Source organism: Zeus faber (assembly GCF_960531495.2).
Source record: "Zeus faber genome assembly, chromosome: 8".
NCBI lineage: Eukaryota > Metazoa > Chordata > Actinopteri > Zeiformes > Zeidae > Zeus > Zeus faber.
In genome coordinates, this window is record NC_137195.1 from 17,373,573 (window position 1) to 17,399,073 (window position 25,501).

General features: G+C 45.8%; 2 protein-coding genes across 5 annotated transcripts in view; one reads left to right on the plus strand and one right to left on the minus strand.

Moving 5' to 3' along the window:
• Positions 1-17,170, plus strand: part of pear1 (platelet endothelial aggregation receptor 1) — a 47,876-nt gene extending 30,706 nt beyond the window's left edge. For 2 of the 4 annotated variants that reach the window (XM_080005601.1, XM_080005602.1), the window contains exons 6-23: positions 2,474-2,720; positions 3,955-4,060; positions 4,541-4,677; positions 5,221-5,433; positions 5,859-6,033; positions 6,156-6,276; positions 6,492-6,655; positions 7,527-7,629; positions 8,181-8,333; positions 8,678-8,809; positions 9,577-9,708; positions 10,643-10,768; positions 11,264-11,482; positions 11,708-11,811; positions 12,161-12,290; positions 12,892-12,954; positions 14,014-14,235; positions 16,085-17,170. In XM_080005601.1, coding sequence (XP_079861727.1) covers positions 2,474-2,720; positions 3,955-4,060; positions 4,541-4,677; positions 5,221-5,433; positions 5,859-6,033; positions 6,156-6,276; positions 6,492-6,655; positions 7,527-7,629; positions 8,181-8,333; positions 8,678-8,809; positions 9,577-9,708; positions 10,643-10,768; positions 11,264-11,482; positions 11,708-11,811; positions 12,161-12,290; positions 12,892-12,954; positions 14,014-14,235; positions 16,085-16,233 — 2,696 coding nt within the window. In that variant the 3' untranslated portion in view covers positions 16,234-17,170. The remainder of the gene's footprint in view (positions 1-2,473; positions 2,721-3,954; positions 4,061-4,540; positions 4,678-5,220; positions 5,434-5,858; positions 6,034-6,155; positions 6,277-6,491; positions 6,656-7,526; positions 7,630-8,180; positions 8,334-8,677; positions 8,810-9,576; positions 9,709-10,642; positions 10,769-11,263; positions 11,483-11,707; positions 11,812-12,160; positions 12,291-12,891; positions 12,955-14,013; positions 14,236-16,084) is intronic. The other 2 variants (XM_080005603.1, XM_080005604.1) reach the window with 2 other exon arrangements.
• Positions 17,171-17,245: 75 nt separating this feature from the next.
• The window catches only part of lmna (lamin A), a 33,364-nt gene continuing 25,108 nt past the window's right edge, over positions 17,246-25,501 (minus strand). Inside the window, exons 6-13 of the mRNA XM_080005612.1 lie at positions 25,326-25,451; positions 24,588-24,808; positions 22,522-22,825; positions 21,797-21,904; positions 21,406-21,525; positions 20,791-20,856; positions 20,498-20,680; positions 17,246-20,043 (exon numbers count right to left, since the gene is read on the minus strand). Coding sequence (XP_079861738.1) covers positions 20,008-20,043; positions 20,498-20,680; positions 20,791-20,856; positions 21,406-21,525; positions 21,797-21,904; positions 22,522-22,825; positions 24,588-24,808; positions 25,326-25,451 — 1,164 coding nt within the window. The 3' untranslated portion in view covers positions 17,246-20,007. The remainder of the gene's footprint in view (positions 20,044-20,497; positions 20,681-20,790; positions 20,857-21,405; positions 21,526-21,796; positions 21,905-22,521; positions 22,826-24,587; positions 24,809-25,325; positions 25,452-25,501) is intronic.

Here is a 25,501-nt window from a genome sequence, read left to right on the forward strand (position 1 = left end):
CGGCAGGATAATAATGGAAAGTAACCTCGTACGGTATAATATGCTGAGATGTATCCATCCATCTAGACAACGGTAGAGGTTTGGTTCACCTTCACATCTGAACAAACTGAAACTAAGACAAACGGGGCACGACAAGGTCTCAGCTCAGGAACGAGCCCGTGGAGCCTCTGAGATCACCAGGAGATTATGTGGACTTTGGACGCTGGCGAGTCCTCCGCCACCGCTCGGACATTACACTGGGGAAAAGGAGGAATTTTCCCACCATGTCTGCATGCATTCCACATGGAGCACAGCGGAGAGCTGCCAATTCTTAAAGAGCACTTCAAACAGCGGGTTTACATTCAAACATAACTTCGTTTAATAATTTGGTATCCAACTAAAGTTCATGTTCAGAAATAGCATCGTACTGATCACTCCACGTCCCAAACACGTCATTTTCATACAAGGGGGATTACAAATGGGACATTAGATTCTCATGGGCTGCCCTGGAACAATGTTTTATATAACGTGAGGAACGAACCATTTCATTAAAGCAGATTTCAGACCGAAACTGAACGCACGTTACTTTTGATAAACGTGTCGATCTGCTGCAGCTTCTCACGGTCCAACGGGGCAAACATTTCAGCCTCAAAAAAACTTTTTTTTTAAATGCGACGTTCACATCGTCACCATCCTGTCAGGTTTTTCAGGGTTTTGTTGACTCTCTTGCGCCTCCACAAATCGGCTGTTTTGACTTCATCCGCGCTAACATAAGAGACTAGAAACAGGGCGTTGTACCGCTTCCTACTGGGCCAATGTTTTTAATATGTCCTTGGTTGAAAAAATATATATATATATCAAACCTATCCTTTAACAAACTAAGAAAGACTGTCAGAAAAAATGTAGCCTGTCTTTTCAAAAGCCCGTGTTTGAAATAACGGGACGAAACGGGGCCAGAAACAGCCCTCCCTCGGGTCACTGGAGGCCTTGTTCGCTGCCAGCTGATCTCCGTACAGAAACCTACGTCCAGATCCAACCTGCTAACGTCTGCCCATTCACTCATCCAAGATGTCTGCATTGATCAAGCTCGCGGCACTTAGGCGGAGGACCCCTTGGATCCCTGGCTTACCGCCGCTGCCCTTCTGGAGAACGTCTGCGTAAACATTAGTGCTGCACCAGCTGAGCTCCTCATTACTCAGAGTGACACAAGGTGCCGCCTCCCAGCACCGAGAACAAGTGAATATGATTCATTTAAACAAGAGGTCTCCTGCTCTGAGTTAGAGCAATAAACATTACAAACCGTGGCGGCGCTTTCGCTCCAAGCCAAATTTGGCTGTATACTGTACTTTGCCTCTCCGTGTCAATGTGAAAACAGCCCTCGTACTTTCCGAAGCCGCGACACTGCGTCTGGTCGGGCAAAGGTGGGCTCGGAATCCGGAGCGTGAACCCAAAGTGTGTCGGTGGCGGGGCTCTCAGGGCTGAGGAGACTTAAAGTACAAATTACTGTCATCCAGTAAATGTTCTGCAAAACGATGATCCAGGCGTTTCTTTTTTTTCTTTTTTTTCTCAAAACCTCAAAATGGCCAGAGTGAGCGAGTTCAGCGGCGGAAGGATTATCCTTTCTAGCCTTTAAAGAAATATCTATAACACCCAACTATTTATGACATCATCCATATTGGGTTTCTGCATCATTTTCAGCATGCATCCTGTCAAACCAGTTGGATTTTATTAATGAGAAATCCTTGGAATGTAACCGTGACCAGCGCTGGGTTTTCGTACCAGTGTCTCATGGCCAGAAATCTCCTTCTGCTCGGCATCGAAATCCAAAACTTGTGCGAAAACCCACCCCTGGATAGCCCCCCCCCCTCACCCTAAGCCAACCCCGAAGGCTGCTGTAAAATTAACCGTTCAGGGCCCGTCAGTCTTCCTGGCTCCCTTGTAATCTCTCCGCCAATTGGAAGTCACGCGTCCGTAATATAAGTCGTCCAACATATGGGACGTGCACATGCAATGGAAGACACACGGAGGACGTTTGGGAGAACGCTCACCCTCTCCTGTCTTGTTTATGGTGCTTTTCCGGTTGCCCGAAAGCACATGTAGGGAAAAGCTCAACAATTTACGGCTTGGGACCAAAATGTCTGACCATGTATTAAAAGGGACCCGGGGCTCTGGAACGACCTACCTGGAGAAAAAAGTTTATCATATTTATTATGAAGTTTATTGTGTTTATTTTTATTTCATGGTCTCCATGAAGCACTTTGTAACTTGTTTTTGAACAAAAAACAAAAAAAAGAAAAGAAAAAAGGGTTATTTTTATTATAATTACAATGAAGCGCCAGCAAGCAAGCGCCCCCTGAAAACTAGACACAGTCCAAACACAGACCGTCGCCTAATTCTCCAAATAAACAGAATAACAGAATCCTCTGTTCCATCCCAAGCGGAGTCCTGTGTTTGATTCCCTTTTTTTTTTTTTTTTTTCAATCTTCTTTTTCAGCCTGTGACGACAAACACTGGGGCGCGAGCTGCAGTCAACAGTGCAAGTGCGAGAACGGCGCCCTGTGCGACCCCGCCAAGGGCACGTGCCAGTGCCCACCGGGCTTCATCGGACGCTACTGCGAGGACTCCTGTCCCGCGGGCAACTTCGGCAAGGGCTGTCTGCAGAGGTGCCTGTGTGGAACCGGAGGCTCCTGCGATAAAGTCAGCGGGGAATGCGTGTGTCGAGAGTTCTTCACTGGGACGCTGTGAGTGCTGATAGGAACAGCTGCTTTGCTAAAGTTGATTCATTTTGGGGCGTTGCATTGTTTGGGGTTCATCAAATTGCTAATTCGAGATCTATAGAAATACATGCATTGTTGATTATATATGCAGACTATGAAGGTGGATTGTGAAGTTAAGGCACTCACTATTCTTCTCCAAGTTCGTTCTTTTTTAACTTTGAAGCATTGAGACGGGCATATATTTAAATAATATAAAGCTTTATGTTGGAGAATATTCTCAAATACGACTTTATCGACTTGACTTTCTAAGCAACTTATGCCAGTGGCAATTACAATTACGACTACATTTATTACAGCGTTGAAGTTCCCCCACCGTGCCTGAATCACCAGCTCCGCCCTGTGTTTTAGACGCCCCTGAGGACGAGTAAAGAACAACACCTCTGAGCGACGCCGTTTTACTGGAAACTCTAAAAAGTGCTAAAAGTGATTCAGACGAACCCCTTTGCATGTAGTGCGACCCCGAAGGCCGTTAATGTTATTCTGCCCCTGCGTCTGCGAGGAAACTTTGCAGCGTATCGGGCTCGTGCAGCCAAGCTTTCTGATTGGTCAGGGACGCGCTCCAAGCTTGATGTCACTTTCCACAAAGCATGACTGGCCAGGGGTTGTGAGAGTGATGTGAGGTTACCAGGGTGTTAATTCGCATTTTTTTTTATAATAAATTGTATTCATTAAGTACAAAAATATTTGGAGGAAACTGTTACTATGGTACACATTTTGTCATAGTCATATGTAGCCACATCCCCATCAGCGCTGCAACCCATGCAAAGCACATCGTGGGAATTATCACTATGTTATATATTACATGTACATACTGTATATCATGTGTTATATCATGTGTACAGAACGAAATAGTTTGTTCTAGAAACGTCTGAATATAGTACATCACACAAGAAAGCCCTCAAACAGCCCACAAGACAGCTATAAAAAAAAACAATTCTCTACTACACACACACACACACACACACACACACACACACACGCACACACTCAGAGGTGACATCAGCCTCGTGTCATTTCCACCCATGCTTGAACTTTGAAAACGACATATTAAGTGGGAAAAAAAAAGCAAAAAAAAAAAGAAAAAGCCCCTCTTAATTTATGCACTTGTAGAGGCAATTCACGGCGTTAAAGCCCTCAGGAACGCCGCGCGGCCGCTCACGTTGTCGTTAAGTGTGAACCTTGTCCCGCCCCGCTCCAGCTGCGAGAAGATGTGCGCCAAAGATCGATGTCCCCTGCGCTGCCCCTGTCAGAACGGAGGGATCTGCCGCGGCAAAGGCGTGTGCGCCTGCCCCCCCGGATGGACGGTACGCTCCCGGGGGACCCCCGACGCCTTGATGCGTCCGCAGTCTGACGGAATCCCTCATTTTGATTCAGCGCAGCGTGCTGTACGCCAGCTGGCCGTGCTGTTGGAAGCGAGCAGCGTGAAGAAGTTTTCCATTGATTTACAAGCAGCATTATTCATATTTGTACTGAATGTATTGTCCTGTAACATATTTTACCTGTACTTTAGGATTATAAGATTTCTTGTAATATTGAAAATATTTTGTTGTATCTTTTTTTTTATGTGTTTTTTGATGACATTTCCTTATTAGATGGATTCATTTGTTTGTTCTGTTGAGCGCCTTGGAGTATATGTATTCCATTATTCTATTTTTTTTTGTAATCATCTTATGTAATTGAATTATAATCATCAAACTAATTTGACAGTTTAAATAGGTTCATGTTTAAATCTGTGACATGTGACTAAACCCTGTTTTGTCTTGTATCTGATGCCTCCTCTCCAGGGAGCCGTGTGCACCGAGCGCTGTCCAGAGGGACGCTTCGGCCCAAACTGTGCCCATGAGTGTGTTTGCCACAACAGGGGCCATTGCGACCCTGAGACGGGAAACTGCCAGTGTGCCGCAGGTTTCACTGGAAACAGGTGTGTGTGTGTGTGTGTGTGTGTGTGTGTGTGCGTGTGTGTGTGTGTGTGTGTGTGCGTGCGTGCGTGCGTGCGTGTGTGTGTGTGGTAAATATGAACCCGATGGCTATTCGGATATACTACATTGTAATATACCCATCGGTCTGACCCATACTCCACCGTTGTTGGCTGTTTTCTGTCTTGTCGTCTACAGTTGGGACATGTCGCAATGCATTATGGCAAAGGTTCCCAACCACCGGGCCTCGGACCGGTGCTGGGCCGTGGGGCATTTGCCACCGGGCCGTTAGATTGCAGGCGGAATTGCTTCCTTTTTCAGGAGCAATCACCGCTGCTCTGTACCATCAGAGCGATCTCTGCTCTGCTCCGCGTCCCTGTCCCTCTTTTCTCCAAACATAGCAAATTTTTATTGTTGATGTATTTATTTTACTCCGTTTCCTAATTGAATGAATCCAAAAGAGCCACGTGTGTAACGGGGAGACTTTCTCGTCACTGTCTGAAAAAATACAATTTATATAGCCATTAACTTTCCCTTCCCCGCCTCAGGTGCAGCGAGGACTGCGCGGTCGGGACGTACGGCCTCGACTGCAAAGGCGTGTGCGACTGTGCCAACGGGGCGCGGTGCTACAACATCGACGGGGCCTGTTTGTGCGAGCCGGGCTTCAGGGGGCCACACTGCAAGGACAGGATGTGTCCCCAGGGCCTGTACGGCTTCCTCTGCGACCAGACCTGCCTCTGCCAGGACAAACACACACTGAGGTGACTATTGGAAAAGCAGACATAGCCGAACACTCCTGATACACACACACGCACGCACGCACGCACGCACGCACACACACACGCACGCACACACACACACACACACACACACACACACACACACACACACACACATACACGCATATAGCCATGGAAAGTACAGTATAATTATTGCAGAAAAATACTGTCATGTCCTTTTGACACAAAATAATATTATATATTATACACGCACAGACACACACACACACGCACACACACACATACACACACACACACACACACAAACAACTTGATGAGCATTGTGGTCCTAGACCTCCGGATGCAGTTCCCCATTGTTTTGTTTTTTTTGCCACGTCAGTATTTACGTTTCCGACTAAATTTTACTCGCCCAGCTGACCACATTTTCCTGTGTTCTGATTGGCTAGCTGTCACCCAATGAAAGGCGAGTGCACTTGCCAGCCGGGATGGGCCGGGCTGTACTGCAACGAGACCTGTGCTCACGGGTACTACGGCCACGGCTGCCTCGAGCCGTGCCTGTGCGTGAACGGAGGGGTGTGCGACAGCGCGACGGGACAGTGCCAGTGCACGCCGGGATTCACGGTGAGTCTGTCAGGCTCACTACTGTGAGTTATATGAACATGTTGTGTGGATGTATTGTTTGGATGTATGTATTTGTGGATTGTATTGTTTGGGTTTTTATATTTTGTGAATGTACTTTCCAGGGTCTTCACTGTGAGAGTCCTTGTAAGAGTGGGACCTACGGCAAGAACTGCTCCCTGGAATGTTCCTGCGTTAACTCTGTCGACTGCTCACCTGTCGATGGGACCTGCTTTTGTAAAGAGGGTAAGTTTTACACCCTAAAAGTTTTGTGTTGTTTACCTTGCGGTATCCACAGATTCTTTTTTTTTATATATCTGGTTATCGGATCCGAAAAAATGAGACCATCGCCATGACTATTTCTGTTCGGTGTTTAAAAATCTGGGTTGCAGCGCTGAATCTTCTGTCTGTCTGTCTGTCGGTCTATCAATGCAATATGGCTGACTCCCTGTGTGCCCTAGGCTGGCAGGGGAGGGACTGTTCACGTCCCTGTGCTGAGGGCTCCTGGGGGCCCGGCTGCAACTCCACCTGCCACTGTGCCAACGGGGCCAAGTGCAACGCCGCAGATGGATCGTGCACCTGCACGTCCGGCTGGCAGGGGGCGCTGTGTGACCAGCTGTGCCCGGTGAGCGCATGGATTTATTTTGACAAAGAATTGAGATGAAGTATGAGGGCCGACCTTTTGTAAGGGGTGCTCATCGGGGGACAATTGAGAAGCTGAAGGTCCCAAAAAAATAGGATCCTTGCAGTTTGTCTGAAAGAGAAGCACAGATACTCGTTTCCAATACTGTGCTGTTTTACTCACACTTGTGTCAGTAGTCGGTATTTGGCAAGTAGCCAAGAGGGAGTACGGACTACTGAGAACACGTACTCAGTCTGTTATCTTCTCATGCCTTAACCTGATTGGCTATCTAACTGAGTGACGGGGAAACCCTCCCTTCTCTGGTTGGTTTCTCACCGGTGAAGGTGTCGCTGGACCGTATCTAAAAGCAGGTTTATGCAAATAATGGGTCAATGATTGCCTGCAACCCAGGAGTACTCCGTCAAAATGATACGTTAGACAGTTTTCACATTCCTTCCACCTGAACCCTTCAGACAAATCAAATGCTGTGGGACCTTTAAATTCCCATGGTGCATTTATCTGCCTTTGGCTCAGGAAACTCCCTTCCATAAATCCACATGATCGTGCCGTACCTCACATAGAAAACATAAAACTGTGTCGGAAAAAAAAATAAAAAATACAACGGAATTGTAGCGTATGAGGTCCGATAAGAGCAGCGACCGGGTTTAGAGCCTCAGGAGAGCGGTACCTGCACGGCAGCAGGGGCGCCCTGACGCGGGCGAGAGCTTCTGCCCATCATGTTAACCAGAGACGGCGACACGGCGACACATTGTGTTAGCCGGTGCGATTTGTTCGCCGCCAAACGCGCGTCGGCCCAGTGTGGAGAGCTTCCCCTGACACTGCTCTGCCTGTTGGCGCGTGTTCCTGCGTGCAGATGGGCACGTTTGGACCGGGCTGCCTGAAGAGGTGTGATTGCGTCCACGCGGACGGCTGCCAAGCGACCAGCGGGGAGTGCCATTGTCTGCCAGGTTGGTGGGGTAAGTAGTGAAATCTCCCGTGACCCTCCGCCAGCTTGGCGTTAGACCAGAGAAGCCCGGTCTGCTCCAACAGCGCTCACTCAACCACAGCTTTTCGGATTCTTCCATTCTGAATTTCATTCACATTACGCTCGGCTGAACAAACTCCTTCCTCCTGTGTAAATCAAATAAAGACCGTTGGCTGCGACTGGGCAGGGCTGAGACTGATGACTTCTAAACAGGGTTGAGCTGTAAAATGAATTTGAGCGAGGTCAGAGCAGGGATGTCATCAAGGCTGCCAACGCTTTGGAGGAAATACTTCACTCGATTCAACTTTCCGCGCAGTTCAGGAGTAGTTTTAGACGTTCAATGGCCAAAAAGCGATCGATCTGAATATTGATCACGCATTTACCCATTTACTAACATCACTGCTATTGGTTTTATCCAGAATTATTTTTGTGAATCCATCATCGTGCCTTTTTTTGGTTTGCTGCTGGCTTCTCCACAACTGAAAAAAAAGCGGAAGATCTCAATAAACAAACTTTGGTTTGACTTAAAACTTCGGCCCCCAGGTGCCCGCTGTAGCGAGCCGTGTCTGGACGGCCTGTGGGGGCGTGGCTGCAACCTGACCTGCCTCAAGCGCTGCCCCAACAGCGACACCTGTCTCAGGGAAACAGGCGTCTGCGTGTGTCGACCAGGATTTTGGGGCTCCACCTGCCAGAACAGTAGGTGCTGCTACACCAGTTAACAAGCAACAAAGGCCCGATGGGGTGTGGGATTCAAATGTTGAATATATATGAAGTAGTACTTTGCTGCGGACCCCCTGTAATTAATTCAATGACTCCATCAGGGGCCACTTGCGCAGCTATACTACATCTATTGTGTAGTTGTAGTATAGTGAGATTCGTACAGTGTATCAAAACAATGTATTATAAGTGAAGAGTCCAAATAGCAACATATATTTTCACACAGCAAATTGTGAAATGGTGCCCAGGCAACTAGTTGTGTTGCTTTTTCTTATATTTATTTCACTCACTCTTTCTTCTCCCGCCCATTTCCCCCGTCTCAGAATGCAGAGCCCGCTCGTATGGGGACCAGTGCAGCCTGCACTGTCCGTCCTGTGGTCAGTCGTACCGCTGCCACCATGTGACTGGAGAATGTGACTGCCTGCCGGGATACACGGGACCTCGCTGCGATCAAGGTGATTCTTCACACCGGTCGCACAAACAACCAGCACGTAGATCGTTCAAGCATGAAGAGATCCCGTGAAGGGGACCTACTCAAAGGCTTAATGTGAAAAACATCTTTAACATTAATGAACAAAATTGCACATGTACTATAAGTGGTGGGAAGATTAAGAACATTTGTAACAACTGCATTTTCCTTTATGAATTGATTGACTGGAGAGTGGGTTAAAATTCAAAGAGAGAAATTGGCCTCGCCAAGACATGAGGCGTCATGGGATGTCACTATGGTAAAAAATTTCAGGATCTAGAAATAAAGAAAATGATTGAAAGAATATTCCAGATTTTTGCTTAATGAGAATTTAATGTGAGCTTAATGTGGCTAAATGACCTAAAAAAAAAAATGTTTTTTTCAATCTAAATTCATTCAGGTCATAGGGATACTTGGAGCTGATACAATTTTAAAATGCATGAAATGATCCAACAATTTAGTCAACTGCCACAATGGGCAAAAGCAATGTTGGCTCATCAAGTGACAATAAGCTCCCAATTTTTAAGCTCCAGCATTTTCAAACTAATTTAATTCACAAAAATATACATTTGAGTTATATTTTCTTTCTTCTTCTTTTTATCATCTGTTGTACCCATGGTGCTGTACAACAGTTGGAACCCGTTTTCGGGAACAACACCTGTTTGCCCCCGCACTGACCAGATCCATCTACAGTAGTGTTTTTCAGTGTGTGTGTGTGTTTGTGTGTTGACCTGTTGATCCGTGTGTTCCCAGTGTGTCCAGTTGGCTTCTATGGAAAACAGTGCTCGGAGGCGTGCAGCGACTGTGCCAACAACTCCACGTGCAATCACCGCGACGGCCACTGTGAGTGTCTGGCTGGATGGACCGCCACCGACTGCACCATACGTGAGTCCGACACCAGCCAGGGCTGGAAAGTATCCCAGTGCTTCTACTCACACACGGCATCAAAGTACAATTTTGAGTTCATTGCCTTTTAGCGTAAACAATTCCATTTGATGGGACTTTCTGCTTTTCCTTAAAATATCTTGCTTGATGCATGAATGATGGAAATTGCGCGAAGCCATTTCCCCTGAGATGTGACGATTGCGTCCTGAAATGTACACCGTACAACTGCTTTTGCTTATGAGTTCAAGTTCAAGTTCACAGAACGCAGAACGTTTCATTTCAAATCGTTTAACGCTTTAAGTTGGGTTGAATGTTCAATGGAGGATCTTTACTGTCACCGCAGCACTGTTTTCCGAAGTTATACGACCACTTTTGGTTTTTTTTTGAGTATGATTATAGATACATTCATACTTACATTGGACATATTGATAACATCCACAGGGGACATCCCTTTCATCGCATTTAGGCCATGCCGTTGTTGTCAACATACTGATGGTTCCAAGTTAGTATAAATGTCCTGCAGGATCTGATCGTTATTGTTGACAGTATTTATATATTTATTATATTAGAGTCAACAGAGCAGAATGTTGGGAGCAGAATGTTGTTCTCACCACTGAAGTATTCTCTGTCCTCAAAAGGTGTTTTAAGAAATTTAGCAAAGCAGCGGGTTTACAACAGACAGGCTCCCAGGGGCGTCACTAGGGGGAGTGACGTCACGGCCGTGAAACGTGCATCGTGCCCACCCAATCAAAAGTCGCTGCGCGATCAGAGGCTCACACTCTTGATCGGAGCGCGACCCTGCGTAACGGGGAGTCTTTCTCAGTCGCCCAACCCCCGCCAGCGAGTAAACGAGGGGCGCGCCCATGAGTTACTGCCAAAGAAAACACTTTAAACTGAGGATAAGGATTAATTGTTGAATGAATCCCCCCCGCAGCCTGCAGCCCCGGCAGGTTCGGCGCTTTCTGCAGCCAGACCTGCTCCTGTTCGCCCAACCTCAGCTGCGACCGCTTCACAGGGGAATGTCTGTGCGAGAACCACGACAGCCACGACTGCAAGCAAGGTACCGAAAAAAGTGGTCCCAGAGGTTTCCGCCAGTATGACTCCATCTAATAAAGGAATAGAAAGTAGGGGGCATATTATGGTTGTTCATTATCAGTTTTGAGCAAGAATACCACCAATAACCCAACGGCGCAATATGGTATGATGCAGAATTGATCTTTGCAATAATCCAAATCGGTCCGATTTATTTGGCCCCGCCCCCTAAAGTTCCAAGACACACCCACTCAAGTATTTAAATGAGAGTCACGGCGATTCACACTGCGGGGTCGTTGAGTCGTGTCGCTGCGGCGACGGAAGCGTGAGAGCAAGCGTTTCGAGAGTCAACATCAGTTCAACCGGCAAACGGGCATGTTCTACGGTCCAGCGGCCACGCCCATCCGGCAGAACCTCTTTAACGTCTCTTCTTGACCCGCCCAGCCGTGGCGCACCAGGGGTCCGGCATTTCTTTGGCTCTTCAGTCACCTCTTGCCTCCCGCCCCCTCTCGTCCTCCCGCAGAAGCGGCGGAGGTGTCCGGCAGCGTGATGGTGCCTCTTCCCCCGGGCGAGAGGGAGTCGTGGGGCGCCATCGCCGGCATCGTGGTGCTGGTCCTCCTGGTGGTCTTACTGCTGGCTCTGCTGCTGCTGTACCGCCGCAGGCAGAAGGACAAGCAGAACAACACCCCGGCCGTCTCCTTCTCCACCGCCCGCACGGTCAACTCCGAGTACGCCGTCCCAGGTGGGTGGAGCCCTGTGTAGGGTCCATATCGGCTCCACCAGCCGGTGGGCAGCGTGATGCGGACCGGAGGGGGCCATGACTGTCATACTCCGATGGTGTGATGGTGTCACACCGCGCTCTAATCAGTTTGATTCGTGAGAATATACTGATGTGTTGAATGGCTACGTCACGGCTTGTTGGTTGTTGTCCGGTGCTGATTGTACGGCCGGGGTGTGTTTTTTTCAGACGTTCCCCACAGTTACCACCACTACTACTCCAACCCCAGCTACCACACCCTCAACAGGCCTCCGCTGCCCCACCTGCCCAACAACCACGACCGCACCATCAAGGCAAGTGCCAACACCGTCACAGTAGAAGGGCTTTAGTGGAGGCTTTACTCAGTCGTACAGTCCACTCACCCACCTTTTGAAACATTAATCCACCACCCAGAGTGATGGAGCCAAAATCACTATCAATGTTTCTGAGATTGGTTCCATTGTTTTTCGTGGTCTTTTTCCAAGCGTTGGAACCTCGGAAAACAATGCACTGTGAAACCATCATTCCTGTGATGCACACAGTTTGTTTTGATAGTATAATGGGATTCGCATGTGCTACTCCCAATGGTTCTGTGTTTGCGGGCACTGACTGGTTCTGATCGGTTTCTTCTTCTCTTTTTATTTTTTTTTTTCATCACTGAAGCAGAACACCAATAACCAGCTGTTCTGCAGCGTGAAGAACATGGAGCGGGAGCGGCGCGGCCTCTTTGGGGTGGAGAGCAACGCGACGCTTCCGGCCGACTGGAAACACCACGAGCCGCGCAAAGACCAAGGTGCGGGTGTGTGCGTGTGTGTAAGAATGAGTGCATGATATAAGAATAAAATAGTAAGAAGGGTATTATGTCATTTACTTAAAATAACGTTTCACTGATTGATTCACCTTCACTTATATCAGAAAAAATAAAGAAATATATATATATTTTTAAACATTTATAATGAAAAATACTTGAATCAAGTTTAAAAAAAATTATATTCAAATTGTAAATACATTTGAATATAAATTATAATGATCAAAATCATAGAAATCGTTCTACTGTCTCAGAAAGGCCGTCGATAAAAGACAACTTTTTTTCAAACAAGGACAGATGGAATGTACTCGACTATAATTATAACTATTTCTGAAATGATGACACGGGCAAAAGCTCGGCAGGTGAGGTGGAAGAGGACTGAATGATGAAGGACTGTGAGAACAGAAGATAAAAAGCGTTGTTTTTTTCGGGAGACCACGGCGGCGGCGCGAGCCCTCCGCCAGGCCGCCAGCTGCCGCTGATGTCATCAGCTGCCGCCGATGTCGTCAGCGTTTCATTAGCGTGGAGGAAGATGACGACACCGTCTCTGCCTTTTATTCCTTTTGTTTTTCTCCCCCGTTTACAGGAGCGTTTGGAATCGATCGCAGCTACAGCTACAGCGCCAGCCTGGGGAAGTACTACAACAAAGGTATTTGATCATTTTACCGTTCAGCTGGGGCGTCAGCGTGTTTGAGGTCCATCGCTGATGTGAAAGTTACGTAATGGAAGCGGCTTCAGATCCATCGAGGGCTCCAGACCAACTCTTACCTCCAGTAGCACTGTTGCTCCCTACTGAGAGTTTCAGGAACACCAGCACAAAATTTAGGAGCGCCGCTGAAATACATGCAGCGCAACACATTCATATTTTTCCCATCCTACTCCAACTATTACTGATAATTGCTTTGCTAATAAATAGACAATTTACAGAAATAACAATGTGCTGTTTTATTTTATAGGAAAAAGTCACAAAGTGAAGTAGAGCTTTAACAGGAAAGAAAAATCATGAAGTTAAATGGTGCTTTTTTAAAATATGGACACCAAATAATTAGTTATCAAATGTAAACGTAAGGTGTATATACTGTATGTGGTCAGTACATTACTGTCATTAACAACCATGACGAGAGATGACACGCACGCACGCACCAACACACCTAGTACAATTTTATGCGTTTGGTGTAGAGAGCAGACAGAAAGCCCTTTTGGCTTTTTGACCCCGGAAGGAAACGTAGTGAAATAAATACGGCATGGATGTTAAGAATCCTGACATTTCAAACACACCGATGGATCATCAATTCAGGTTTCCGGCTAATGTTTTTATTTGCTTATGTATATCAATTCTTGGTGACTTGGAAGGCAAGTTGATTTGCGAAAAAAAAATATATATATATATATTTTTTTTTATTTTGGAGATTTGTGGGTACAGTTGCATTTTATATACTGTAGTATTATGGACTGCAAGGCACTAGATATGATAGATGACTGATTTGAATACTTACAGTACATTTTAAGATCGTATACACTTTTACTCAAGTCGAAATGTCAATGTGGTATTTTCACTTTTCGAGCAACTTCGTTTGAGGTATTCGTACTTTGACTGGAGTAAAAGCTCTGAACGCCCCCTCCGCCACCGCGTTTTTCGATCCCCTCTACCGTGAGACCGTGTTTTCGTGTACTTAACCCTCCCGCCTTGGCGTCTCCCGTGCGGCAGAGCTGAAGGACGCCCTGGCGGTGAGCAGCAGCTCCCTGAACAGCGAGAACCCGTACGCCACCATCAAGGACCTGCCGGGGCCGCCCTTCTGCCCCGCCGAGTGCAGCTACATGGAGATGAAGGCGGCCGTGCCCCGGGAGCGCGCCTACACCGACATCAGCCCGCCGCCGCCGCCGCCGCCGCCGCCACCGCCGCCGTTCGGCACCGCCACGCTGCGACGGGGTGAGCGCCGGCATTTTGAAGGGAGGGCAGGACGGTACCCGAGTGTCTGTAGGCACATTCCGTTTCTGAGAGGTTTTTTTTCAACTTTTACGCCACTGCACTTCAAAGCAAATATCTCACACTCGGGTTAGTTTATTTATTTGTACAGTATTTATGCGTACAGTACCAACATCGGGGAGTGGATCTATCAAACTGCTGATTTAGGATTGCTTGTAAATGATACACCGGGTCCATAGCCTCCACCGATAGTCTTCTGGTAAATTATAATCAGGATACGCATGGACATTAACCTATAGAAAAAAAAAAAGAAAAAAAAAAGCTACAATACCACTTGAAGTATTATAGGCTGTGTTAGATCAGGCCACTCGATATGACAAGTACTTTTATTATCAATACTTAATAAGTACATTTAAGAGTGGAGTCACTCTGGTGTCGGGGCTTTTTGTACCTTTACTTCACGAAACGCTCTGAGGTCTCTCCTTCCACCACTGCAATAAGCGAGGGAAGGTTGAGGGCGAGAGGGAGGGACTGATTGACGAAGAGAGCGATTAACAAACAAAAATAGGAACATTTCGTTGAGGAACGGCGTCGAAAATAAAGCGGGTGATTAACATGCCGCTCTGAGAAGGAGTGAGTGTGAATCAAATGTGAAGTGAGCGTTCCCCCATGAGCACTGGTAGAAAAAGTTGGTCGAAATGTTCATCGTGCAGGGCTTTGACATTCTGCTGGGACGTGAGTTCTGACGAGTTATGCCTGTTGTGTGAACCCTGGTATCCACGGAGCCAGCCAGGAATCTCCCCTGGATCCCTTACAAATGAACATTTACTGCTCTAGAGAAATCTGAGATACGCTTTATAACAAGGGTGGGTGACCGAACAGCAATAGTGGTGCAGTAATATTTATAGTCATATGAATAAAGAGGCTTAAACCCCTTAAGCCTCGTAAATGGCGTCTCAGGTGTCAGGCGGCGTTGGACAAACGCAGGTGAGAACATCCTGCCTTTCGCCGACCGATCGATTGGACGCACGGACAGAAAAGGTGGGTGGGTGGGGATGGGGGGGCTAATCGAAGCAGCGGCTCTGTTTACACAGGAAGGAGCCGGGGAAGGTCGCGTCTGTGCCGAGCGGGAGAGGAGGGGGAAGCGCCGCGCACACACGTGGAAGTGCCCCCTTGCGGGTTTAATGACTTCCGTCTCGTGATCTTATTTTTTCAGGCCGGTTCGGAACGAGGACCTCCTGACTTGACGAGGGGGCCCCTCGCCGACCTCGGCCTACGTGCGCCGAGGGCCCCCGGTGTTTATTTCCAGATCTGTAAAAGTGTTGGGGAGCGGGGAAACGGGCAGTCGTTAGGGAGAAAGAAAAACACGGCGCTGCCGTCGGAGCCGGGGCATAGGAAGCGTTTGAAATTTGGAAGGGGGGGCTGGACGGGGGTCTGAGAGTCCCCCCCCCCAGAACTTTTCCCCTCTTTTCTTTCTTTTTGAATGTAGATGTCATTTCCTGTGTTGTGATGGATCGTGCCATGTGGTTTTCCACTTCTATCCGACTGTAGAGCCCTGAGAGAAAAAAAGATGGCAAAATGAGGTCATTTCATGCAGAGTATCCAGAAAATGTCTCAAAGGAGATTGATCCATGCAAGCGGAATAAATCTGATGAGGAATGATTTCACAGTGACCTGAAAGTCAGACGGACTGGATATAACAATTCTACATGCTAAATGTCTGTCTGTCTGTGTGTGCGCGGAGGAAACATGTCTCTTTTCTGTTTTTGTAACGGCTGCTCTGCATCGGCCTACGGTTCCGCTTTCCGACGCTGACTTTTTTCCCCCCCCCCAAACTTCTCAACCCCCTCAGAGCGTCAGAGTTCCCTCGGTAACGCCCCAGAGCCGGAGACGCCGAACCACTACGACCTCCCCGTCAACAGCCACATCCCCGGACACTACGACCTGCCGCCCGTCCGCCGGCCGCCCTCCCCGACGCGCAGGAGAATGACGCCTCAATGACGCCCGCAAAAATAAAATAAGATAAAAAAAATTTAAAAAATGCAGAGCCAGGGACAGCGTGATGACAGCATGCAAGTACTGAGAGAGATTTAAAAAAAAAAAAAAAAAAAAAAAAAACTAAAAAAAACAAGTGCATTTAATGTGGAGATGGTGACACCCAGCCCTCCACGAGGCGGATGGGGCTGCAGGAGGCACGTCGGACTCAACGGGATGGTCTAGCTGAACCCTGCCCCCCTGTGGCGGAACGGGGTACTCGCTTCACCGTGGTGGACTTGCGATCCAGTGGGCCACAGTGGAGGTGCAGTGTGTGGAGCCAGTGGAGCTCTGTTGACGCAAAGGGTCCATGAGCTCCATGTTTAACCAAAAGTACGGCTTCCCCCTAGCGCTGCTGAGAGACAAAACATATATATATACTGTATATATAAATAAATATATAAAAAAGATGTATTGCTAAATTACGGGTTTTGAGTGGAATATATTTGACCAAGGGTGAGAAAAGAAAATGCAATTGACAACTGAGAGAACTAGTGGTGGAGCGTTTGCCCCCCCCCCCCCCAAAAAAAAAAACCAGCCCTCAAATGTTATTGCACATTGCCGTACAGCACTTAAAGGCTCTTTTGGGCCTCATGTAGTTTTACTGGCACATTTGAGTTCCGCCGACAGCGTCAATGAAAGAAGTTCTAAAACAAAGCAGGTTCATTTTGGTTTTCAAGTGGATATCGTTTAGGAACAAGACCTTGACCTTTAGCTGATTATCCTCCTGTTTACTTCCCCTTTACTTCGATAACCCCCCCCCCCCCCCCCCCATATAAAAGATGTTTTCAATATGCTTTAAAATGCAACACTTGTACAGAAGAGCTCCTGCTTATGTTTAATATACAGTTGAATGTAACCAAGTGTATTGTATATAATGTAAATAAAATGCATTTTTCATTCATTTTCTCTTTGCCATCTGTATGGTTTACTCCGAAATGTGCCACACAAGGTGAAATAATCAGCAGAACACAGTTAATGGGAAAAAAAAATATTTTACTGTGCGATATCATAGAAAAAAGAAAGGCAAAAACATGGCACACTGATAAAGGCACTGCAACGATAGATCCCACTTTAAACAGATAACGTTAAGGACTGATGGCTGACAAGTCAAAATCACATTCAGTAACATTTTAAAGGCCTTAGTGCTGCTATTGTTCATAAAACACAACATAGAATTTCATGAATTCAAATTTCAGAAAGGCACGAAGGACTGGTTTCCAGTGCTGTGGTGTCTTTTTAAGATTGCTGTCACTTCTTCTTTCTTTCTTCTCTTTCACCCGATTTGTCGAATTAGCAGACAACGCAACAACAAAGAACAAAATTGGAAATTGAAATATGATGAGAAATGGCTTCATTTTTTAAAATTAACCTAAAGTAGCATTGTGCAAAAATGCTAACACATGAGGCCTGAATAGTTATGCCAAAAAAAAAAAAAAAAAATGACAACGGAAAGTTAAACAAATGTTCTTTGTAAATAGAATCCTTTGCAAACTACGACACCAACGTTCAGGTTCTCTGTTTAAAATGGGATTATTTGGTAATCAATGTGCACAATCGCCTCTTAAACCCAACCCTTGAGTACTTCATAGTACTCGAGGATTTTACTACATAAAAAGAAAAATATAAATGCACGTATATTCTGAAATTATAAATCTCTGCCGCAGCATCTGGATAAATATTAAAGCTATTTGGAAATTGCATCATTATTGAGGGATATTATCAGAGTTCTTGAAGGCACTTGAAGGTTTCCAAAATCAGATTGGATTATTTGTTGAGGCACTTTTACTTTCCACTGCAACAGAGTTAAAAAGAACGCAGGATGTAAATCAAATTGAGCAACAGGCCTGTCATCATTCTGCGTTTAACAGTACAAAGCAAAAGGAACAAAAAAAATAAAATAACTCAAGTTCTCTTCAAAGTCAATTTGATATGCTTGTCTTTGGAGTATAAACTATTCAAGCTGCCGAGCAACAAATGAAACTAAATACCGTGCATAGCTGGCGAGGCCACCCCCCCCCCCCCCCGCCCCCAAAAATGCAACATGTCACATAGCAAAATATAAAAATAAAAAATACAAAACACACCAAACCATGATCATATACCAAAAGCATGCCCGAGGATCCGCAAAGCCAAGTAAGCTTAAAAAAAAGGCATAGAACAGCCACCGTCACAAGACGAAGCGTGCCACTCCACGTGCTGCTGGGCGGCACGTGGAGTGGAACAGTACTTGAATAAACTCAATCCAAAATGGTGCCAGACTGACTCTATAAAAAAATAAAAAAGTAATGTAGGCATCTCTATTCTGTACAAGCGATGTTGACGCAAGCAGAAGTAAAAAAAAAAATAAATTTAAAAAAAAATCAGACAAATAATATGGCACCGGCGTCTGCCGTCATGAAATCTAAATTCGTCCGCAAAGATTCTATGTCATGAAAGCAGATGTTTAAGAAAACAGTCTTCTCCTGTCATCAAAAACATGAATAATTCAGCAACATGCCGACAATAATAACAATACTTTTAGTGTATATTTAGACATTCATGATTCTCTTACTTAAATTGGCACATTTCGATTTAAGCATATATTTTTCTTTTTTCCAAAAACACTAAATAACAACATTTCTCTTTTGTCAAGCTCTGAACAAGAACAAAACGACGAATCTTCAACAAAGGTTTTGTACGAACAAGAGTAGATCTGCAATTAGATTGTCCAAACATAGGAACGACACGCACCGTAACTTACAGTACTGTTCCTTCCCTTTGACCAACTAGTTTCACTCCTTCAAAACCACGGTTTCGCATTTACAGTCAAAGCTAAATGACCTTTCTTTAAAGAGTTCAAGATTAGAACAAAACCCGGCCGAGACAACAGAGTCAATTCAACCAAAATAACAGCACGTCAACAACAACAACCACCGGACGTATTTGATTCGATTCCTCTTTCCTGCTTCAGAACACCTGCACCGGTATCAAACCACGAGCCTCACACCACTTCACCTGCATTGAAATATTATATTATTATTTAGTTTGTCTTTAATATATTCATTTAACATTTATTAGTGTATGAAGCAACATTTGGTCCAAAGACTTTCATTACACCAATATATTGTGTGTGTGTGTGTGTGTGTGTGTGTGTGTTTTTGGACGGAAACATCATTTTGTCCCCACTAAAAAATATTTAAATTTCCAGATAGGACCGTGAGCAGGAGTCTGATAGTTTGGAGGCTTCCAAGGAAGGACTATGGAGGTGTGTGTGATGTGTGTGTGATGTGTGTGTGATGTGTGTGTGATGTGTGTGTGGTCACACCAGGGCCCTGACCCCCTGGTCGCAGCGTAGATCACCCTCCGTCCTGACCGGCTCCACTGGCTGTGCGCGTTGAGGGACGACAGCTTGGTCGAGGGACGTGAAGCCGAGCAGCTGGTCAGTGGAACTCTGAGCTGTAATGCTGTGTGTGTGTGTGTGTGCGTGTGCGTGTTTGTGTGTGCGTGTTTGTGTGTGCGCGTGCGTGCAGAGCAAATAGCGACATAAGAAAATAAACCCAGCCTACATGCATAATAACATAACTTGGTTACACAAAATCGGAGCTAAGGAAGCGTCGTGGCAAAACCGGTCCGAGCCGATGGAGCGTGGCAGATTATTTCAAATAGAAAATACAAAGATCATATATCAAAAAAAGAAAAACAAAAAACAAAAAAAGAAAAGACTTTGGAGAAAGTTTCCAGGTGAGGTGTCGTCTGGTTTTACATGATGGAGCAGTTCTCCGGTTTGCGGCCGCCCTGGAACGAAGAAAAATCAATAAAAAGCCACATTTTTTGTTATTTACCTACCTAAGTATCAAGCATACAGCAAATGACTTGGTGATAAAATGGACAGAACATATATTGCAATAACACATATTATATTGTTATAACCGTTGTGTTTTTACCCTGTTAGATTCATATATATATATTATACATACTTTTCAATTACCTACAACTTCCTACTTCTTGTCAAAATGTGAACTGTCGATAAAGAGATTTACTGTTTATTGTTAATTTCTAGTTGTTTTTTTTTATTGCCAATTTCTTTCATTTTTTTGTTCATCGTTTGGTGTTTTACACATTGCCAATTTTTTTTGGGCTTTTTAATTCTATTACTTTATTATCAATACCTGTTGGTGTGAGCTGCTGCAATCCAGCCGGGAAAAATATCTGTACATTTTAATTTCTTTTTTGAATCCGTCATATTTACCTGTCTTGGCTGCTCAGACGCCATAAGGAAGCTGTGCCCAACCAGACCCTCCGGCAGTCCGCCGCCGCCGCTGCTGCACACGCCGCTGTTTCCGCGGTCGGACGACTGGCCGCACGAGTCGCAAATCACCGTGCGGCTTCGCAGATTATACTCGCTCTCGACGCCGCTGGTGCTGTGGGCGCCCTGCAGGGGGTGACAGAGAGCACGGCAAAGATGACCACAAGGACCTGGGCTTTGTTTAGTCCATCTTTTTTGATCGTGTTAAGTTGTCGTCTTGGAGAATGGAGGCTTACCATGTCGTCGTCTTCATCATCATCCACATGGAGCAGCGTGCGAGTGACTTTCCTCATCGCCATTTCCTGTTTAATATGCGAGAAGCACCATTAGGGGTCAGAGATCACTACGGTTCAAAGGTCACGGAAAAGTGGAAAATTACAATGTTTATGATCATTTCCTATTCATCTCTTATGTTGTAGATCAGAAATGGGACTATATTTTATATCTTTTAGTCTCACTCCGCCAAAGGAACACGCACAGAGCATATGGTCCGGGCAACTTTGAACTATTTTAAAAATCATAAGTAATGATAAAATCACAGCCTGAATTTGCTGTGCTGGATCACTGTGCATTATGAGTGATTTAGTTGGATTATTTGCACAATGGATTAGGATTTAGTGCTTTTGAAGCCTTATTTACTGTCATTTTAAAAGTTCATAAAAATTAACTAAATAAACAAAGAAATAAAAAGTTTATCCCCAGGGGGGACAATTAGCTCGATGCTCCACAAGAGTCTCAGACCTAATGAATGTTGAACTGACTCTGAAATGATGCTTCTCATAATGACAACGTCACTGGAAAGCAGAAAATTAGGATAAAGATCATTTTGACGTTTCCCCTCTGGGTCATACCTCTCCGTTGGCGTTGATGAGGACGGTCTGCAGGAGGTCTCCGGTTCCCCATGAGCTCTGGGTTTTCCACACCAGGTCGGTGGGGGGGTTGTGGCTTCCACCGCCAGCTGAAGCCCAGATCTGCCGGGGTCAAAGGTCACTGGGTGAGATGGAGGCCGTGGCTATGCCTTCATTACATATGAGTGCATCCTGGCAGCATCCTACCTGGCTGCTGCCAGGATGCAGTCACACAGGTATGTAATGCATTCAATTCAATGAGAGAGCGAGAGAGAGAAAAAGAGAGCGAGAGAGAATAGATTCAGTAAAAGACAGAAATAAACAGAGATAAAGAAAGCATAGAGCCAGTGAAAGGAAGAGAAAACAGAGAGCCAGTCAAAGACATGCAACTCACGGTGACAGAGCCTCCAGCCTTCAGGGTGAACTTGGGAGGGAACTTGTAGACGATGGGGGTTCCAGCTCCGATCTGTCTCTTCAGCTGCCAGTGGCCAAGCTGCTGGTCCTGTCAGAGAGAAAAGCAGGCTAAATCATCAGGATAGAGCCGTTCAATAAGTCATTCAAGTTAAAGAAAAGTAACACTTTATGTCTGAATGAATATAGTTTTAAACTGGCACTGACGTACGAACGAGTCAAAATAGCAAACAGTGTATGTGCAGAACTGCATATACACTGCACACCAACAGAACAAGAATGAAGGTTTTATTAGCATACCGCACATACAATAGTTAGGTTCAAATTCTCATCACTCCCACGCATGCATTCAGCAAATGAAATGGTGGATCGTGGTGAGAAGTATGCCGCATTCCAATGAAGTCGGAAAGCAGAAAAATCTGGCCTCCAACTCGGAGAAGACGACCGCTCCTAAGCCGGGATTTCAAGGGAGATCGCACGCGGGACCTCACCGGGATAACTCAGCTGACGTGACGGCAACATGGCGGCAAACCACGTTTATGGTGAACAAAGTTGTCTTTGCGCGGGTTTTTCCGATCTTAACAACTACTGTGGTCGTGGCAGATGTTTGCAGAGGCAGAAAAACGCAGATTCACTGTGAGCCTCCATGTTTTGCCGAACAAGGGCAGTGGAACACATTCAGCTGGGAAGTGGGGACTCAGGTCTTACCTCATCAGCTTTGTTGCAGAGGCGGATGAACTTCCCGTCCAGGTCCACCTCGTCCACGGTGACGCGGCCGCTGGCTGAGGCCTGCTGTGCGATGCGTGTCCTGGTCACCGCAGCGCCGCCCGCCACGCTGGACGCCTCGCTGTCGTTGTCGTTGAGGCGGCGCTTCTTGCCAATGCCGGAGGAGTTGCGGCTGCTGGACTCTGCGGTGCTGGAGAGGAGGACGCGGCTGGTGTGGGTGTGACCCGAGCCGGACGCCCGGGTGATAGTGACCTTAGTGGAGGGAGGACTGGGGGAGAGACGCAGCCTGGGGAGGGAACGGACAGACGGAGGTGTCCGTTAAAATACATTCTGTAATGTCATGTCCAGGGCTGTACCTGACTCTAAATCTCGTCAGAGGGGGCAGCTCGGCTCTTCCTATAGGCGAGATAAGCCGCCTTGGGCGCCATCCCGAGGGCGGCGCAGAGAGGGAGCCATCGAGGCGCATTTCGTGCACCTGTCTCGCGCGCCAGCGATGGGGCTTTCTGCGCGGGGGGCCCGCATTCGATGATTCGCCTCGTCGACGTTCAGGGGGCAGCCCAAGTAATGTCGTGTAAAGTCAAGTTTGTCTATAGCATCTTTATCACACTTTAAGTTAGCGAGCGGAGGGACATTCTGAATATCAAAGCATCATTCTTTTCGATCTTGGCAATTTTGTCTTAGTTTTGAGCTTGGTTAAGCCAATTCCAACAGTGATAGCGATTAGAGTAAATATTTTACCACGTGCAGCCTCAAAGCCTTCAAATCCCTTATGGTTTTACAGGCCACACATTCACAGAATAATCTAACAGGTATGGATGGCTGAGAGCTAAGATTACACCAGCTAGAAAGATGGTGGAACAACAGTTAGAATTCATTTGCATTTACTCCCTTTACTTTGTTGTGATGCAAACTTTTCTTTTGAGAGAATAAAAATACACAAACGAAATAAAAGCGCAAGGAAAACACTCTCAAAGACAATAGCTTCTGAAAAAAAAAAACCCCAAAAAAACGAAATGAATGAAAAACAATGGAGGAACGGTCGACAAGCTGCTGGACTGGGTATATACCACAGAGCTGATGGTACTTGCTCAGTTTAATCTGTGGTCTCGGTCCCTGTTCAGTAAAAGCCTGTGTGATCATTTGTGTTCGGTCTCACCTTGCCTCTCCCAACAGAAGCTTAGGTCCCAAAAGTAGAATTTATAATGCACTGTAGTGTGTACCTTGCATTTATAATTGCTCTCTTATGCATGCAATCAGGTCAGAGCTTCGATCATGCCGCATTATGATTCCATGCAAGCACTGTTGCTTTAGTGAGGGAAGCGTTGAATTCCCTTATATCCTCTGCTCCACCTATTCCGATAGAAGAAGCATCTCCTCCTTCCCTTTAAAGTTGTAAACAGGTGACCAATGAGTCATGGCCATGCTCAATTGAGGATGTGAACATGAAAAATATTTAATATAATTTAAAAAAAATGATGAAAAAGAGTACTTATGAGCAATGAGCAAGGGTACTTATTTTAACCAATTATATGTGAGGGGGCTTGATTGTAAAGGGCTAATGAAATAAAATGAATCGCAGAGATACTCCAGGATACCTTGTACAACAAGTTTAAAAAGGTTAATACTGAACAATTTATATACGTCTACATGTTTCAACATGGCCTTCGTGTTGTAAAACATTTAGTCTATTGTATTATATTATTTAAAATGTAAAGATACTTTCAGGAAAACATATGGTTGTATGTTTCATCTGTATTCGTACCTAAATGCCTCTTGTTTTTGTCTGATCTATTTTTTTTTATTTCCATGGTTTTACTACTTTGATCTCACTGTCTTGATCGGCCTCTGGAAAGCACTGAAACCTTGTCTCGAAAGGTGCTGATATTTTTTTTTACAATAATATTGTACAGTACATTAAATGAGGTATATTACTATTGTATAATATTAATGATTTTGGAAGTGTTAGATAAAAAGATAAGAATACATTATTTCAGATTATTCAGATATAGAAATTCCCTCCTGCCCTATGTATCTGCAGAGCGCCTTACCTCTCCTCCTCTCCCTCCAGAAGTTTCCGGTAGGCGCTGATCTCCATGTCCAGGGCCAGCTTGATGTCCAGCAGCTCCTGGTACTCGTCCAGCTGCTGCTGCATCCTGGCACGCATCTCTGCCATCTCCCGCTCCTTGTCCTCCAGACGCCGACGCATCAGGTCACGATCCCGCCCCAGAGCCTCCTCCAGCTCCCGAACCTTGGCCTCCCGTGCCGCCAGCTGACACACACACACACACACACACACACACACACACACACACACACACACACACACACACACACACACACACACACACACACACACACACACACACACACACACACACACACACACACACACAATGCTTTTCTTTATTGTGCATTCAGACTCTTGCTTGTCTTGACAGATCAGAAATTTGGTTGCGGGGAAAAAATCTGTATTATTAATAAAGTTATTCAGTCTGTCCAAGTGAATAGAAGTGAACATTTTTTTTATTAAAAATAAATTAAAAAAAGATGACCGCTTGGAGCCAAAATAGTGGTAGGAAGTGTGGCTGTTTGTGGTCAAGACTACAAAATATCAATATTTGAATCTCTCTTGAATTAAATCAAATAAATTAAATTATTAACATTATTAAAAAAAAGGATGTGTGTGTGTAATGCGAGCATACATTATATATGTATGTGAGTGCATCTGAGGGTGTCAGCATTGTGTGTGTGTGTGTGGTGTCAGTGTAATGTGTGTGTGTATGTACCTGTTTCTGCAGCTGGCTGATCTGGCTGGACATGCTCTCCAGTCGGACCCTGGTCTGCTGCAGCTCTTCATGTGCTGCTCCCACCAAGAGACTGTTCCTGTCCGCCGACACATGAGCATTCTCCAGCTGACAGAGCAAGGCATTGAAAGTGGTTACTACCGTAAAAACAGTACTAT